The sequence below is a fragment of the Callospermophilus lateralis genome, chromosome 18 (assembly GCF_048772815.1).
Source record: "Callospermophilus lateralis isolate mCalLat2 chromosome 18, mCalLat2.hap1, whole genome shotgun sequence".
Taxonomy (NCBI): Eukaryota; Metazoa; Chordata; class Mammalia; order Rodentia; family Sciuridae; genus Callospermophilus; species Callospermophilus lateralis.
The window spans coordinates 3,855,069-3,870,834 of record NC_135322.1 but is presented as its reverse complement, the minus strand read 5'-3'; the positions used below and the strand labels follow the sequence as shown (position 1 = coordinate 3,870,834).

The 15,766-nt window shown below is 35.8% G+C and overlaps 1 protein-coding gene across 1 annotated transcript; it reads right to left on the bottom strand.

Annotated features, from left to right (window-relative positions):
• Positions 1 to 4,544: 4,544 nt before the first annotated feature.
• Positions 4,545 to 14,937, bottom strand: LOC143638200 (uncharacterized). Its single transcript, XM_077105889.1, has 4 exons — positions 14,845 to 14,937; positions 14,418 to 14,543; positions 4,922 to 6,405; positions 4,545 to 4,671 (listed from the first exon to the last, which is right to left on the bottom strand). The coding sequence occupies exons 1-4, from the start codon at positions 14,935 to 14,937 to the stop codon at positions 4,545 to 4,547; spliced, it is 1,830 nt and encodes a 609-aa protein (XP_076962004.1).
• Positions 14,938 to 15,766: the final 829 nt, after the last annotated feature.

The window sequence follows — 15,766 nt, the reverse complement described above, 5'->3', positions numbered from 1 at the left end:
TCACATGAGGAGGATCCTGCAACAGCATCAGGGAGATGCTACCTATGTGATGGCCATTAGGTTGTGGGCCTGTGAGAATCTTTGTCTTTACTCAGGAGAGTACCAATGACCATGACCACTTGTAGATTCTGCAAGGAGAAATGTTTTTAATTTTGAATTCCTCAACATGGCAAACAGCTAAGTTTTTAAAATTTATTTCAAATTGTGTAACACTCACAAACTCCACTGACCAGTGTCACTGAAAACTATCACAGAAGGTTACTGTGTGATCCTACCCAACCTCCATAACCTAAAAATGCCTAGATCAATGGATACTATAAACAATGTTAAAGTGTGCCAGGCAGGCCCTGGACAGCACTGCCCACACTCGCGTACCACAGGCGGGACTATGTTAGCCCTGGTGACATCCACAGTGTCTGCATTGAGTCCAGAGACTGTCATAAGTCTATATGTCATAGAGCTCCATCTCTGAACAAATCATCCAACACCACTGCCTGCCATTCTATTGCTTAAAGAAGCCTCCTCCATCTCAGGACACTTTTGTAGCCATCTTTAGTGGGGCGGTTCCCAGGTTGGAACACCAGCTGGGCAGATAATGATAGTCCCCAACAGCCTCCTCGCTACAGCAGCCACTAACCTAGCAAAGTGACTGCCCAATACAAAATAGCTCTCCAAAACAAGGTCACAGCCCCCAGAGTGCACCCCACAAGACCTCTAGAGAGAAAGGTCTGTGTTTAGGAAGTAGAAATGGAGAGGGTGAGTGAGACAGAGTTTAGAGATGAGAGTCCAGAAAGTATGAGGTACAGGCGATGTAAGGACATAAGACCAGGCACCCACATTCACAGAAGCAGGCACCAAAGGAGATCCTTGGACAGCAGTCTCCCACTGGGGACTTCTGGTGCCATACCCCATTTCCAGATGCCCTGCAAACAAGACCAACCCTCCCACCCTGTAACCTTCAGCATCCTGAGAATGGACATACTAGCAATCAAATGACACCCCATTTATTGGATAAGCAGAAAAGAAGGAAAGACACCGATCTCTACTGAAAACAATCAATGCTTCTTCTTTCTAGATTCATTTTTCCTCCTTCTCTATTCTCCCACCCTCACAGCCAAACATTTGTGAAACCAAGAACTTTCTATGAATTAAGATACTGATGTCTGGGATACCTGAATAGTATATTATAGTTGTGTTGTATATCCTTTTATCTCCTATTTTTACACTTTTTACTTTTCCTAGCATTTATGTGAGTTTGTTGCATGTCCTCTACAGTCTTCCCACTTATTGTCTCCGGAAGAGCACTTCCTCTTTCTTCCCCTGCTATAACTGTCTTCTTTAGATTCCTCTCTCACACTCCCTAAGGTCTAGAACTCTATATCCTAAACTCCAACCCCCTCAACTTTCCATCCTTAACCTCACTCCCTGTTCTTTCTCCACCATCAGGAACTGTAAACACTTTTACAAACCTACTGTTTATATTGTAACGATTGAACTTACCATTTCTCTATGTTGTGACAAGATTGTAAACATCTGAACAGCAATTATTTGGTTTAAGGTTATATATTGTTTGTATTGGGATAAGTTAATATTATCTTTCCCTCAGAAGAGAGGTAGTGGAACCCTGAGAGGAACTGTAACCCTGTAGGGTAAAAATGGCAACACTTGACCCACATGCTAGAAGGGAGGACACAAAAACAACATAAAAAAACAGTGGGAAAGAAATTTGTTTGGACAAATCCAGACACTGCACTGTTAGAATCCATGGCAAGTACAAGAGAAGAAAAGATAGAGAAGGATTTACAAAATTAAAATGTTCTGTGAATTAAAGGGTGATAAGTGAGCAGATAAGACAGTACAGAATATTTTGATAAAGAGCTACACAAGCAAATAAAGGAATCAAAAGATTACTTCTTAAGATAACAGAGGTTCTGAAAAAGAACCTGTAATAAAAAAAACAACAATAAACCAAAGTAAAAGCTCCATAGAAAGCACTGACAACCAATTAGACCACTTGCAAGACAGGACCTCAGACAATCCAGAGAAAATTTACATCCTTGAAAAGAATGTAGATCACACAGTGAAGATGGGAAGAAACTATGAGAACACTCAAGAATTCTGGTATAACATAAAAAGACCAAATTTAAGAATTATTGGGATAGAGGAAGGCACAGAGTTTCAAACCAATGGAATATATTCAATAAAAGAATCTCAAAAAGTTTTCCAAACATAAAGATGGAATTGGAAAACCAAATACAAGAGGCTTATAGGAGGCCAAAAGTACAAAATCACAACAGATCCACACCAAGACACTTTGTAGAGAAATGTCTAGAATAAAGAGAATATCTAAGGCCAATAGAGAAATAAATCAGATTATGTACAAGAGGAAACCAATTAGAATACCTGCAGATTTTTCAACACAGACCCTGAAAGCTAGAAGATACTGTAACAACTTATACCAAGCTGTAAAGAAAATGAATTTCAACCAAAAATTTTATATCCAGGAAAATTAAGCATGAACTTTGGAATGTTAAATCACATATTACTTCTCAGTTACCTCCGAGTAGACAAGGACAGGATTTGTGTGTAGAGGTTCTGAACCTGAGACATGAAGTGTGGGAGAAAGTAGTCTCTTATATAGTAGTGCAACTCTTTAACTTGATCAACAGTGAGGTGACTAATCAGCTAGAAAATCTCTACTCTTCCAAAATACTTGTGTTTTCCAGTATTATCTTTTCTTTCAATAGTAAACTTATGCACACAGAAGGACACTCACAAACTTATTCATTTATACTTCTCACACTCCTGAAATTCATCTTTGTATAAGTGATTTGAAGAAATCTTTCCCTCTTATTTGAGTTTTAAATGAAAGAAACGATTTTAATATGAGAGAAATGATTCCACTGTATTGTTCTGTAATGAGGGTACAGCCTCTAAAATCACTTTTGTTTCCAACAGACTGAAATAATTTGGGAATGTTTAATGTTGGTGCAAAATAAGAGTTCATAAATTAAAATTCATGTTAAAATTAAAAATTTTATTAATTAAAAAGTTATAGTTTGATTCTAAATAAAGGATTGTAAAGTCCATCACATGATGCCTCATGAAATATCACCTCACCAGCAATGAGGAACCATCAAATTTCTTCTGCCATAGTGATGTTGTACTTCTTCATTTTCCATTAAAAAATGGCCACCTTGCTATAAAATATCAAGATGATATATACTTAAAAACATTTCCCTCCAGTACTTCAAATTTCCATGGTGACAGTTAAAGATATTTAAAATTCTTCTTACACCCAATAATATGGCAGACTTGAATCATATTTCACTATGTATATTTACTGATATTTTCATGTACTGGCGAGTTGTTTTCTCCTTAAGTCTTGATTCATGATATGTTTCATTTTATTAATTCTGAATTTCTTTTCTCAATTTTATGCTGAAGAATGGTGCTCTGAATTCCAACTGCAGATTGGCATGCATTCAGTTGCAATTCAAACACAAAGCATGCCCAACTAGGGATGTTCTAGATGTACATTACACTTTACCACCTTAATGACTATTTAAAATGAATATTAATGGTGCCTCTGTTTCACGCAAAGTTCTCTTTAAAATGCAGCAAATTGACCTTGAGATTTTATGGAATTATAAGGAAGTAAGATGTTGTCAAAACTGAATTGAGGGTGAAATTAATCTCTATTATGTACAATTTGAAATAACAGAATTGTCCAAAGAAAAATGGATCTATTTGATATAAACATATAGACAAAAAATATTGTCTTTGATCCTTTGAAACACACAAAGATCATGCAATTGTTGACTTTGCATTCTTATCTATAATACTCTAGATTAGAATATGACATGAAGTTGCCAGTGCCTTAGTCATCTAGAATGAAAATTTGTATTGCTCTTGTAGTTTTCTGCTTGTTGAAATAGATCCACAGATGTATTCTATGTAAAAACATTATTTTCGCTATGTATCTTCTTGCGAACTCTATTGTGGGTATTTTGCCAAAGGCTTTCCACCTGCATGTCTTGAATGAATAATGGTAGTACAATTTCTGTGATTTGTATAAAGTTGAATCTGTATTTAAGTTTTTTTCACATATTTTATGTTTACAATCTTTCTCATTAGTAGGAAATGTCTGATATAAAATAAAATGTGAGTACTTATTAAACAATTTTTCACATTCTTTGAAATCACATTTATGTGTTTCCAGTATATATTCTTTGATGATTACTCAAGTGAGACCTGGGGTGAAATGTTTTGCCACATTCTTCAAATAGGGTGTTTTATTTTTTTCCAGTATGGATCCTCTGATGTACAAGAGAAAATAAGGAATGAGTAAACGCCTTTGCACAATGTTCACATTTGTAGAGTTTCTACACATTGTGGATACTCTGATGCCTATGAAATGCTGAGTAAGAAATGAAGGTTTTGCCACAATCTTTACAATTCTAGGGTTTCTCTCCAGTATGTATTATCTGATGAATACCAAGCTGTGAAGATCGAATAAAAGCTTTTCCACACTCTTGTCATTTCTAATGTTTCTCTCCAGTGTGGATTCTCTGATGCACAGCAAGATTTGAGGAACGAGAAAAAGCCTTTCCACAACTTTTACATTTGTAGGATTTCACTCCTGTATGCATTCTCTTATGCATATTTAAGGTGGAGGAACAAATGAAAGCTTTGCCACACTCATTACATTTGTAAGGTTTCTCTCCAGTATGGATTCTGTGATGCACAGCAAGATGAGGAATGAGCAAAAGCCTTTCCACAACTTTCACATTTGTAGGATTTCTCTCCTGTATGCATTCTCTTATGCACTTTTAAGGTATAGGAAGAAAAGAAAGCTTTGTCACAGTCATTACATTTGTGAGGTTTCTCTCCAGTATGAATTCTCTTATGAATAGCAAATTGTGAAGAATAATTAAAAGCTTTTCCACATTCTTGGCATTTGTAATATTTCTCTCCAGTGTGAATTCTCTGATGCCTATGAAGTTCTGAGGAAGAAATGAAGGTTTTCCCACAATCTTTACAATGATAGGGTTTCTCTCCAGTATGGATTCTCTGATGCACAGCAAGATATGATGAACTAGAAAAAGCCTTTCCACAACTTTCACATTTGTAGCATTTCTCTCCTGTATGTATTCTCTTATGCACATTTAAGGTTGAGGAACAAATGAAAGCTTTGCCACACTCATTACATTTGTAAGGTTTCTCTCCAGTGTGAGTTCTCTTATGAATAGCAAACTGTGACGCATGAATAAAAGCCTTTTCACATACTTGGCATTTGTAATGTTTCTCTCTAGTGTGGATTCTCTTATGCACAGTAAGATTTGAGGAAGAAGCAAAAGCCTTTCCACAACTTTCACATTTGTAGCATTTCTCTCCTGTATGTATTCTCTTATGCACATTTAAGGTTGAGGAACAAATGAAAGCTTTGCCACACTCATTACATTTGTAAGGTTTCTCTCCAGTGTGAGTTCTCTTATGAATAGCAAACTGTGACGCATGAATAAAAGCCTTTTCACATACTTGGCATTTGTAATGTTTCTCTCTAGTGTGGATTCTCTTATGCACAGTAAGATTTGAGGAAGAAGAAAAAGCCTTTCCACAACTTTCACATTTGTAGGATTTCTCTCCTGTATGCATTCTCTTATGAATATTTAAGTGTGAGGGACAAATGTAGGCTTTGCCACAATCTTTACATTTGTACGGTTTCTCTCCAGTATGGATTCTCTGATGAACAACAAGGCTTGAGGTATATTTAAAGGTCTTTGCACAATGTTTACATTTGAATGGTTTCTCTCCAGTATGGAGTAGCTGAGGATGAACAAGTTTTGTGGAACACATATATACTTTCCCACTTTCTTCAGAATTGTAATGTTTCTCTACCATGTGGATTCTCTGATGACAAAGCAGTTCTAAGAAAGAAATGTAGTTTTTGCCACATTCTTTATTCTTGTAGGGTTTCTCTCGTGCGTGGATACTCTTATGCACCTCATGATGTGAGGAATTACTAATGAAAGTTTTACAATCTTCTATTTTATGAAGTTTCTCTTCATTCTGGATGTTCTGCCATTGTTCAAGATTGAAACATGGTGGAAATGATTCATCACATTCCTTGATTCTCCATGGATCTTCTTGGGTGCATATTGTATTAGGTCCAATTTGGTTTGATGACTCATCAGGGCTTTCCCTGTATTTTTCACCTGTATGTGTATTGGACATTTCCATGGTATTGATTTTCTCATGCTCTGTACACACTGAGAACTGATTAAATAGTTCACTGTATTTCTTACATTCATAAGATCTGTCTTTCCTCTGGACATTAGGATGGGTAAGAGCTTTTGGCCACTCATTGATGACTTTTGCACATTTCCCCCACTTGTTGTGGTTCTGTGTAAAAGGAGATCTCTCTGTGTTAGTGGATCTGATCCCTTGTTAGTGTCTTCCCATGTTTCCTTGTGTTCATGGCTCTCCTGTGCAACAGAACTACCCTCCAATTTACTTAGGTTACATCGATCAGCAAATGCCACCCCAGTTTCATCATTGATGCAAATTTTCTCATACTTACCTGTGTATTCTCTTTTCTCAGTCATCACTGTGTTGACATTGGCCCTCTGAATTTTATCTAAACTGCAGACATTGGAACATAACTGAAGGAAGTCTTGATGCAGAAATAGTGAACTTTTGATGAATAAATTATCACACAAATCCCATTGAGATTTTTGTCTCATATTTTGGAATCTCTTGTATAAAGCAATATTTGAATGACAATCCAAGCCAAATTCACAATGTTTCAAATGGTGTTTTGCATCATGATCTACATTTCCTTGCTGATTTTCTATATTGTTATTCTCAGTAAAGGAATGTTTAATAAGTGGATCTACACCCTTACTCCAAGAAGCAAATGAATCCAACTGAGTTACTGACACAAAATCATTAGTTTGGGCAGATTCTTGATGTTCATCTTCTCTCCCAGTCCTCTCAGAGGATGCCACTGCACAGTGATAAGGTCCATGACATTCTGGCTTCCCTTTACACTTTCTCCTAATTTCATGTTTAATGAATTGTATATTCTCAAGATTCTTATTTTCATATCTTCTATTTTTCACCTGTTGGAATGAACCTTGTATATTCTCCTCTGGTGACCATCCAGGAGTTTATAGGGAAGACATAAATGAAAGAAACAAAAGTTAGAATTTACCTTTCTTACTGGATTCATCTGAACAACCCAATTCAATATGTAAAATTCTATCAACCTGAGAATACCAGGAATATGAAAAAATAAAAACCTTGACTGCATCCTTCCTCCATAAATATATAATCTTAAAATGTATGCATTGAACATATTGCCTTACTGAATACTCTAGACATTGTATTTTCAAGGCTGCAGGTGACAACAGTTCTAACAAGCTACAAATAGAAGGAAGGAAAGTTGTTTCCATTTCTCCACCACAGATACTTACCCTAAAAATTAGCAGAATACAATGAAGAGAGAATTCCAAAAAAATGGATCTAATTTCTTGCCTACTTGTGTGGTTTCTGAAAAATCTGTCCCTGACATAATGTGCCTAAAGGAAATGGGTTTATTTTGGAAGATGTCTTGAGTAGATCAGACATGAGAAAATGATTGTAAAGGAACTGAAAGAATTCCACTGGGAGAAGTTGATGCACACAAAATGAGAATGAAATGTAGATCAGGAATAGGCATCCAAGAAAAGGGTCTCAGAAAAGAAATGAAGAAACAGGATTGAGAAATCGAGCTCCTAAACCCAGCTGTTGCTCACCACAATGACAGCCCCCTTACAAGTTCCTAGAAATGGCCAACCCTACAATGTACATTCTCTTGGGCCAATGGACCCTCTCTTTGAACCTTTTGTCAATGTAATTTAGAAATCACTCTTCTACATACTTGTGGAAGGAGGCAAATTAGAGGTGATGTTTCCCTTTCTGAATCCCATACCTAATCAATCATCTACAGGGAAAGATCAAGCTTACAAAACCTATAGATAAGAGACACCTTTTAAAATCATCTCCGGGGAATGCTCCCACTTTGTGAGATTTTATTCCCTTTTTTCTTTTCTTCTTACATTTCCTTCTTCCTTTTCTTCACTAAATAAGTCATATTATGATGCTCTCACCATTGTGACTATGGATTTTATTCTTCATTTGACATCCAAACTCTTTTACAATAAGGATATAGTCCTTTGTAAATGAAAAACTACAGACACAAATATTTTAATGAGACATCTTGAGATCAGGCTATAAAGTTTCAAAAGTCCCTACTAGTTTTGATTGGTGTCATTTTTCTGTGGATGAAGATATTTTCTAGATTATTACTAGTGTATTTTTGGTTAACTAATTGTATTCCAATTGGCAAATAAGACTATATTCACTTTCCAGGTGTAGATTGATTTTTCAAAAGCAAAAGTAACTTGTTCAGTGATGAATGTATTTAATTATTATATATATCCCATTACAATATTTGCATTGTATTTTTTTTCGATAGAATGTTTCAGATTCATTATGTTATTATTTTTCAAGTTGAAAACGTATTGTTGGTTCTGGGAAAACAACTGTCTTCATCTTATTCCTACTTTCATGCTACCATTTTATATTCTTTCTGTGAAACTCCCAAACCAACAAACCCAATAGTCTTGCCACTAATGTATTCTAAAATGACATGACAGCACTATTTTTATTCTCCACATAAATTTGAGATCATGAGATATTTTCTGATTTTTGCCTTTTCTATTCTCTAAGCATTATACACTTTTAGTCTGTCCATGTTACCATAAATAATAAAATTCACTTTTTTATGACAGCATAGCATTTAATTCTATGTGCTTCAGTGTGTGTGTGTGTGTGTGTGTGTGTGTGTGTACATTTCCTATTTATCCATACATACTTACAAATAAATTTTTCATATTTCACATTGTGAATAATCCTTCAACAAGCATGGGAGTGCAGACATCTCTTCTACATTCTGAATTCATTCCTAGTTGGTAAACTCAGTTCTGGTTTACTCATCACTACAGTAGATGTGCTTTTCATTTTCAAAGAACTGTTCTACTGTAAAATTATAAAAAAATCTCCAGATGTGTTTTTCTGTGGGAAGCCGTTCTCGCACGTGACTGAGATACCTCCCTGACTGGGTGTGAGGCACTCAGACCACCTGAGTCAGAGCTTCCCCCAACCTTTCTGGGTACAAGGGCTTGTCTGTGTGGGGGTGTGGCTCACTGGAAATCAATCACTGACCCTGACTTTGGAATGCTGTCTCCCTTGACCTTCATTGAATGGAATTTTCCCATGAATTTTTTGTTTCCCAATAAAAGCCCACTCTCTGGCATGCTCCTTCCTCTTTCCTGCTGGTCTCTTGTGTTAACCTCACTACAGCCATGTGGCTCGAGGCAGGAGCCAGAAAGGGCTATGCAAGAAAAAGGTAAATTGAGTTTATGTGTCTTTATTTTGATCTTACCAGTAAACTTGTATGTTTGGAACCTCTAGTATGAAGCTGGCGTGCTGGTCTCATGACAGATTTTTCAAATGCCTAAAGTTCTAAATAGATAACAAAAACATTCAAAGAATATGGCAAATATGGCCAAACGGAGGGAACTAAAAAAATTTCCTGACTTAAATTCTAAAGAAATGGTGATTGGTGAGATATGTGAAGAATGCAAAATAAATATCTCAGTGATACTCATAGAGTAAAACAAGGAAAAAATGAAAAATAAAACATAAAATCAAGCTATCAACTAAAAAAATACAAAAATAGATTAATTTTCATGCTGAAGAATGCAACTAGAAATAAAAGTTGAGAAATTCTTAAATACAGAATGAAACTATATTATAATCCAAAAAAATCAATTCATTCAAACTAGAATAAAAAAATAATGAAATCATTTCACAAACTAAGCTATCCACATCCTTGAACATATACCACTGTATTTCGTTTCTATATACAATTATAATGCATAAATAAATAAATAGGTTACTTAATTAAGGAAAGACCACAAAAGAAGCAGTTATGGATCAGGAAATGGAGGATGGAAGGGATGGGAAATTATTTGCAACTGAAATGGGAAAATGTGCTTAAGGATACTTATGCATATAATCTAGAGTGCTACAACCCACACATTACAAATACACACCAGGGAGCCCACAGTAGCTTTGACAGTGCTGGAAACTTAGAACTTTACTTCAGGAGGACACACAAAAGAGCACCCCATAACAGGAAGTTACCTGACTGATAACTCACAGATAATCAGGTACCATTTTCCCTGAACCAGCAGAAACACAGTAGGTATCTGAATACACCAAAGATTAGACTGAACTTCCAAGAATTATATCAGTCTTGACCTGGTATGATCAATACCTCAACACCCAAAGAAACAGAAATAAACCCAATAGTTTTTCAAGCCAAGAGAATGAAATGGAAAATCATATATAGCAGGCTTCCAGGACCCCAAATATACAAAATTTCAAAAGACCCACAAATAAGCACAATGTCATAAAAATGATTAACAAGAAGACTAAGAATAACATTTTCAAGGCTCCTGACAAAAGCAACAAACACCATTGAGAGGGAAACCCATCTGATTTCTCAACATAGACCCTCAATGCTAGGAGGTCTTGCAATTATATATACCAATATCTAGAAGACCGCAGGACACATCCTTGTAATCCTAGTGGATCAGGAGTCTGAAGCAGGAAGATCATGAGTTCAAAGCAGCCTCAACAAAAGTAAGGCCCTAAGAAACTCATTGAGGCCCTGTCTCTCAATAAAATACAAAATTGGCTGGGGATCCAGTTCACTGTTTAGGAACCCCTGGGTTCAAAACCTAGTACCCACCACTCAATAGAACCCAATATCTGAAAGAAAATGGATGCCACAAAGAACACTATGACCAGCAAAATTAAGATTCAGAATCAAAGATAAATTAAAATTATTCCACAATAAACAAAAGTTAAAAGAATTCACCACTAGAAAGCCTGAAGTACAAAGCAGACTCAATATTATATTTCATGAAGAAGAAGTAAAAAATAAAAGTGAAATCCAGCAAAGAGAGGAACTACCCTAAAAGAAATATAACTGATCAACATAGATGCACACATTCTCAATAAAATTCTAGCAAATTGCATACAAATACATTTCAGCTACTGGAGTCTACTGTATGATGGAGGGCACAGTCTCCCTTTAGTCATACAAAACTGAGACCTGACACATGCCACTTAGGGGTAGTGGAGAAGAATCAGGTTTTGTCAGCCACAGCCCTAAGAGTTGATGCCTGCAGGCTTCTCCTACTGTGATTAGCTGTTAACAATATAAGTCTTTCTTGGCACAGAATACTCAGGGTTGCACAGGCCCTGCCAGCCAAAAGAAGCAAAAAATCCAGTTTCATCTCAAACTCTAGTTTAGAAAGACCCCAAATAAATAATCAACTCTTACAACATAAGCCCTTCCAAGAATATCAATGTACTCTTTCAAAATAATAAGAAAAAATAATAATAAAATTCAGAGCTAAAATTAATAAAAATGGGAACAAAAATATAAAGGAAAGATTAATGCAATAAAGGGTTCATATATTGTAAAGATGAACATCATTTTAAAACCCATAGACAAACCAACCTAAAAGAGACAAAAGATCCTAATCAGCAAAATTGCAAAAAAAAAGGAACTATGAAAAACACTTCTGAAATTTATAAGATTCTTACACGCTTTTTTGAAAATAAGTACATTCCAAAAAAGTGGAAAATCTAGATGATATTGACAAACTTTTATACATACAAAACCTAACCAAATGTGCCCTTGATACACAGAAAACATAAAATGGACCAATATAAAAAATGAGATTGAAGCAGCTATTAAATGCTTTCCAACACAGAAAATATCAGGATCAAATGGATTCTCAATGAGATTTATCTATAAATTTGGAGAAGAATTAATACAAGTTCTCCTGAAATTTTCCATGAAACACAAATGTAGGACACACTACCAAATTGAATCTATGTACACTATTTCACCCAGATACCAAAACCAAATATAAATCAAGGAAAAACAACTTCAGTGACTACATCCCTGATCAACATAGATAGAAAAAAATTAAATAAAATATTTGAAAACAACATCCAAGTACACATGAATGAGGTCAGGATGAATGAGGTCAAAATCAAGTGTATTTTATTTCAGCGATGCATGTTTGATTGAACATGCACAAATCAGTAACTATAAATGGACCACACCAATAGAATTAAGGAAAAGAAGAGCAGTATCATTCAATCAATGCAGAAAAAGCATTTCAATAAATCTAGCACTCATTCCTGGTAAAAATCATGAAAAAAATTCAGCAAACCTGCAGGAACAAAATCACTCTACATATATAAATTGAATATGTTTCTATACTCTAATATTGAATCTGCAGGAAAAGGAAGAAAACTATTGCATTCACAATAAACTCAAAAAATATGTAATTCATAGAAATAAATTTAACAAGGAAGATGCAAACCTCCACAAGGAATGTGAAAGGCAACTGAAGGAAGAAACAGAAGATGTGAAGTGAGAAACACCTCCCATGTTCTTGATGGGCAGAATCGATGTTTGAAGAGGGCATTACTACCAAAAGTCTCATACAAACTTGACAAATCCATATCTAAACACTAAGAAAAATTTTCAGAGAACTAAAACCCAAATGACATCAGAACAGAAATGTAGATCAGTAGAATAAAATAGAAGATACGGAAGAAATCCACATAAATTTAATCATCTGATTCTTTACAAAGTTTTGAAAAACAAAGGGAGAAAAGGTAGCCTTCTTAAAAACTAAGGGCTAGGGTAAATGGATAATCCACAAGTGAAAAGTGAAACAATATCCCTATATTTCTCACTGCAAAAAAAATTGAAGTCAAAGTTGATAAATAATCTAGGAATTATACCAAAATCCTGCAACAGATAAAATAAAACACAGATTCAAAATTCTATCTTATTTCTTCAGGCTCCAACTTTCTTAGCAAGCCTCATAAAAGTTCATGAAATAAAACCAAGTAGGAGAGAATCAAATTGAAAATTTCTGTGCACAGTAAAGTAAATCATTAAGAGTGGGAAGAAAGAACCAGGGAATGCAAGAACATCTTTGCCAAGTATGATTCTGACAAAATCATTAAACACAGTGTGTAGAAAGAAAAGAAAACCTCACCAAGAATTCAAAATACTCTACCAATAAATGAGTCAAAGTGCCAAAGATATGTGTCACAAAAGAATAAATACAAATAACCAAAAATTCTATGAAATATGATTTTCATTTCTACCTACTGGAGAAGTAGAAACCAAAACAACATTGAGATTTCAACTCACTCCAGTTAGAATGGCAATCATTAAGAACACAGATAAATAATGAATGTGACTGAGAATGGAAGAGTAAGGGTCATTTTTTGTTGGACTGCAAGGAAGTATGACCACTCTGGAAAGAAGCATGTAAAATCCTGAAAAGACAAGGAATGGAGTCACCATGTGACTACTCCTTCATATTTACCCCAAACCTACAATTATCTTGACACCAACACTTCAGTATAGCAACAAATATCATGACAGCAGTTTATGTAACCAGACCACATGCCTATGAGCCCATGAATGGACAAAAAAATGTGATTTATACACACACACACACACACACACACACACACACACACTCACACACACAGGGGAGTTAACAGTCATTAAAAAAAGAAAATAACTGCATTTTGCATTCATGTATGAAACTGAAGAGAAGCAAGCAAAGTGACATATGCAAACTAAAAAGAAAATATTCAGTCTTATAGATGAAATCAAGAGTAAAATAAGTGAAAAAATGGAGGAACCTCATAAAATACCAGGGAGGTCAGCAGAGTAGAGAAAGTGGATTGAGTGAATGGATGAGAAAATGGAAAAGGGAGGCATAGAGCCCAGCAGAGCTCACATTTCAGTGCATCTATAAATCCCAACTAGTGAAGAATAGAAAGACAGAGGCAAGGAGAGCAAGGTAGAGAAAATGGAATGGGGCTAGAGAGGAGGGGAGGTTAAGAGGAACTACTGGAGATTAAATGAAAGAAAATTAAAATCTATGCAGTTAGGAGAAAAATGAATCCTATTCATGTGCCGCTATTATGTAGAAATGCAAATTCAGGACGTGTGCCATAGTGTTATATGCTAAGTTACTCCAGGTTCCAGAAACATAGAATAAAATCTGCAGACCATGACCAAAAGTGAGTAAGATAAGATGTTTTCAAATTAAGGAATTTCCAATTTTAGTTGGATATCGATATCTGAGATCCTTCATACAGAGTATTCTCTCCTGTGAAATGTTTGGCAAAGCCAGGCAGTTGCCCTGAGGATGTGTCGGTGAAGCATTGTGAAACAGAGGTGTTCTCACCACAAAGACAAGGTTCCTGAAGTTCTCCAGCATCACATCCTTGTACAAAGCCCGCTGAGCAGGGTTTAGGCACTTCCACTCCTCCTCGGAGAACCTTATGACCACATCCCTGAATGTCGGCACACCCTGAGAAGAAATCATACTTTGGTCATGTGTCCTGCAGCAGAGTTCATTACCACCCCAACGTGAGATGACACGTGTATCAGCTACAGTGTATCAAGCGTAGTACCCAAGGCAGCAGTGTTCACAAGTGGGTTTTGGTGAGGTGACTGGATCATTGGGGCTCTACCATGGAACAGGTAAATTGATGGATTCATAATTAATGGGCTGTATGGAGGAGATGGAAACCTAAGAGTTTGGGTCTAGATAGACAAATGTACCTGAACTGATTCTTTGAATGGTGTATTTATTCCTTGCCCTTCCTTACTCTCCCTGCTATTTGTCTGTCCAGAGTCCATGAGATGCGCTGCTCTGTTCTACTGTGGCTCCCTTCCATGATGTTCTGCCTCCACAAAGGCATCCACGCAATGGAGCTGAACATGCACTGAGACCATGAATCTTCTCAAATAAATCTACCTTCCTTTGAGTTGATGTGTCACAGGAATTTTGTTATGGCAATGGAAAGCACACCACCTAACTTAGAAAATAAATCTTAAATGTAATAATATTCATTAACACACTACATAAAGACATAAATGCAGATGGTATCATTTCTTCAAAATCAGCTTTAATCCTATGCTCTTATGAAATATCAAATATAAAACCAAGACATCAACACAGGAATATATTTCTTGAAAGACATTTTTATGTCATACAGGATCAGTTGTGAAAGCAGAAAAGTAATGGTCAATTTGAAGTGTGCTCCAACCACCTTTCATGTTCAAAACACTAGAAGAACTAGGAATAGTAGGATCTTACCTCAACATTGTAAATGGTATGTAAATTAAATCCTAGGCCACCAACATTCTGAATGGAGAAAAACAAAAGTCATTCCCTCTAAAAACTGGAATAAGGCAGAGATACACTCTGTCACCACTTTCATTCAAAATAGACCTAGAAATTCTAGCCAGAGCAATTAGGAAAATAAAGAAAAAAATTATAGAGATACCAGTAAGTACAGAAAAGCTTCAAATATCTCTGTGATGACATGATTCTTGATTTAGAAGACCCAAATCTTCACCAGAAGACTTCTAGAACCCTTAAACAAAACCAGCATAGTGGCAGGATATAAAAATAACACCCATAAATCAATTGCATTGCTATACTCCAATGAAGAAACAACTGAAAAACAAATTAGGAAAACTGTTCCATTTAAATAGCCTCAATCTAACAAACAAAGTGAAAGCCTC

What these genes read in the sequence shown, in the direction of transcription:
- LOC143638200 (XM_077105889.1), bottom strand. Translation starts at nt 14,937, where the DNA reads ATGCCTTTGTGGAGGCAGAACATCATGGAAGGGAGCCACAGTAGAACA. An exon ending in ACAGACAAATAGCAGGGAGA is followed by an intron (nt 14,544 to 14,844) that starts GTAAGGAAGGGC and finishes ATTTCTTCTCAG; the next exon opens with GGTGTGCCGACATTCAGGGA. An exon ending in TCAGGAACCTTGTCTTTGTG is followed by an intron (nt 6,406 to 14,417) that starts GTGAGAACACCT and finishes CCTTTTACACAG; the next exon opens with AACCACAACAAGTGGGGGAA.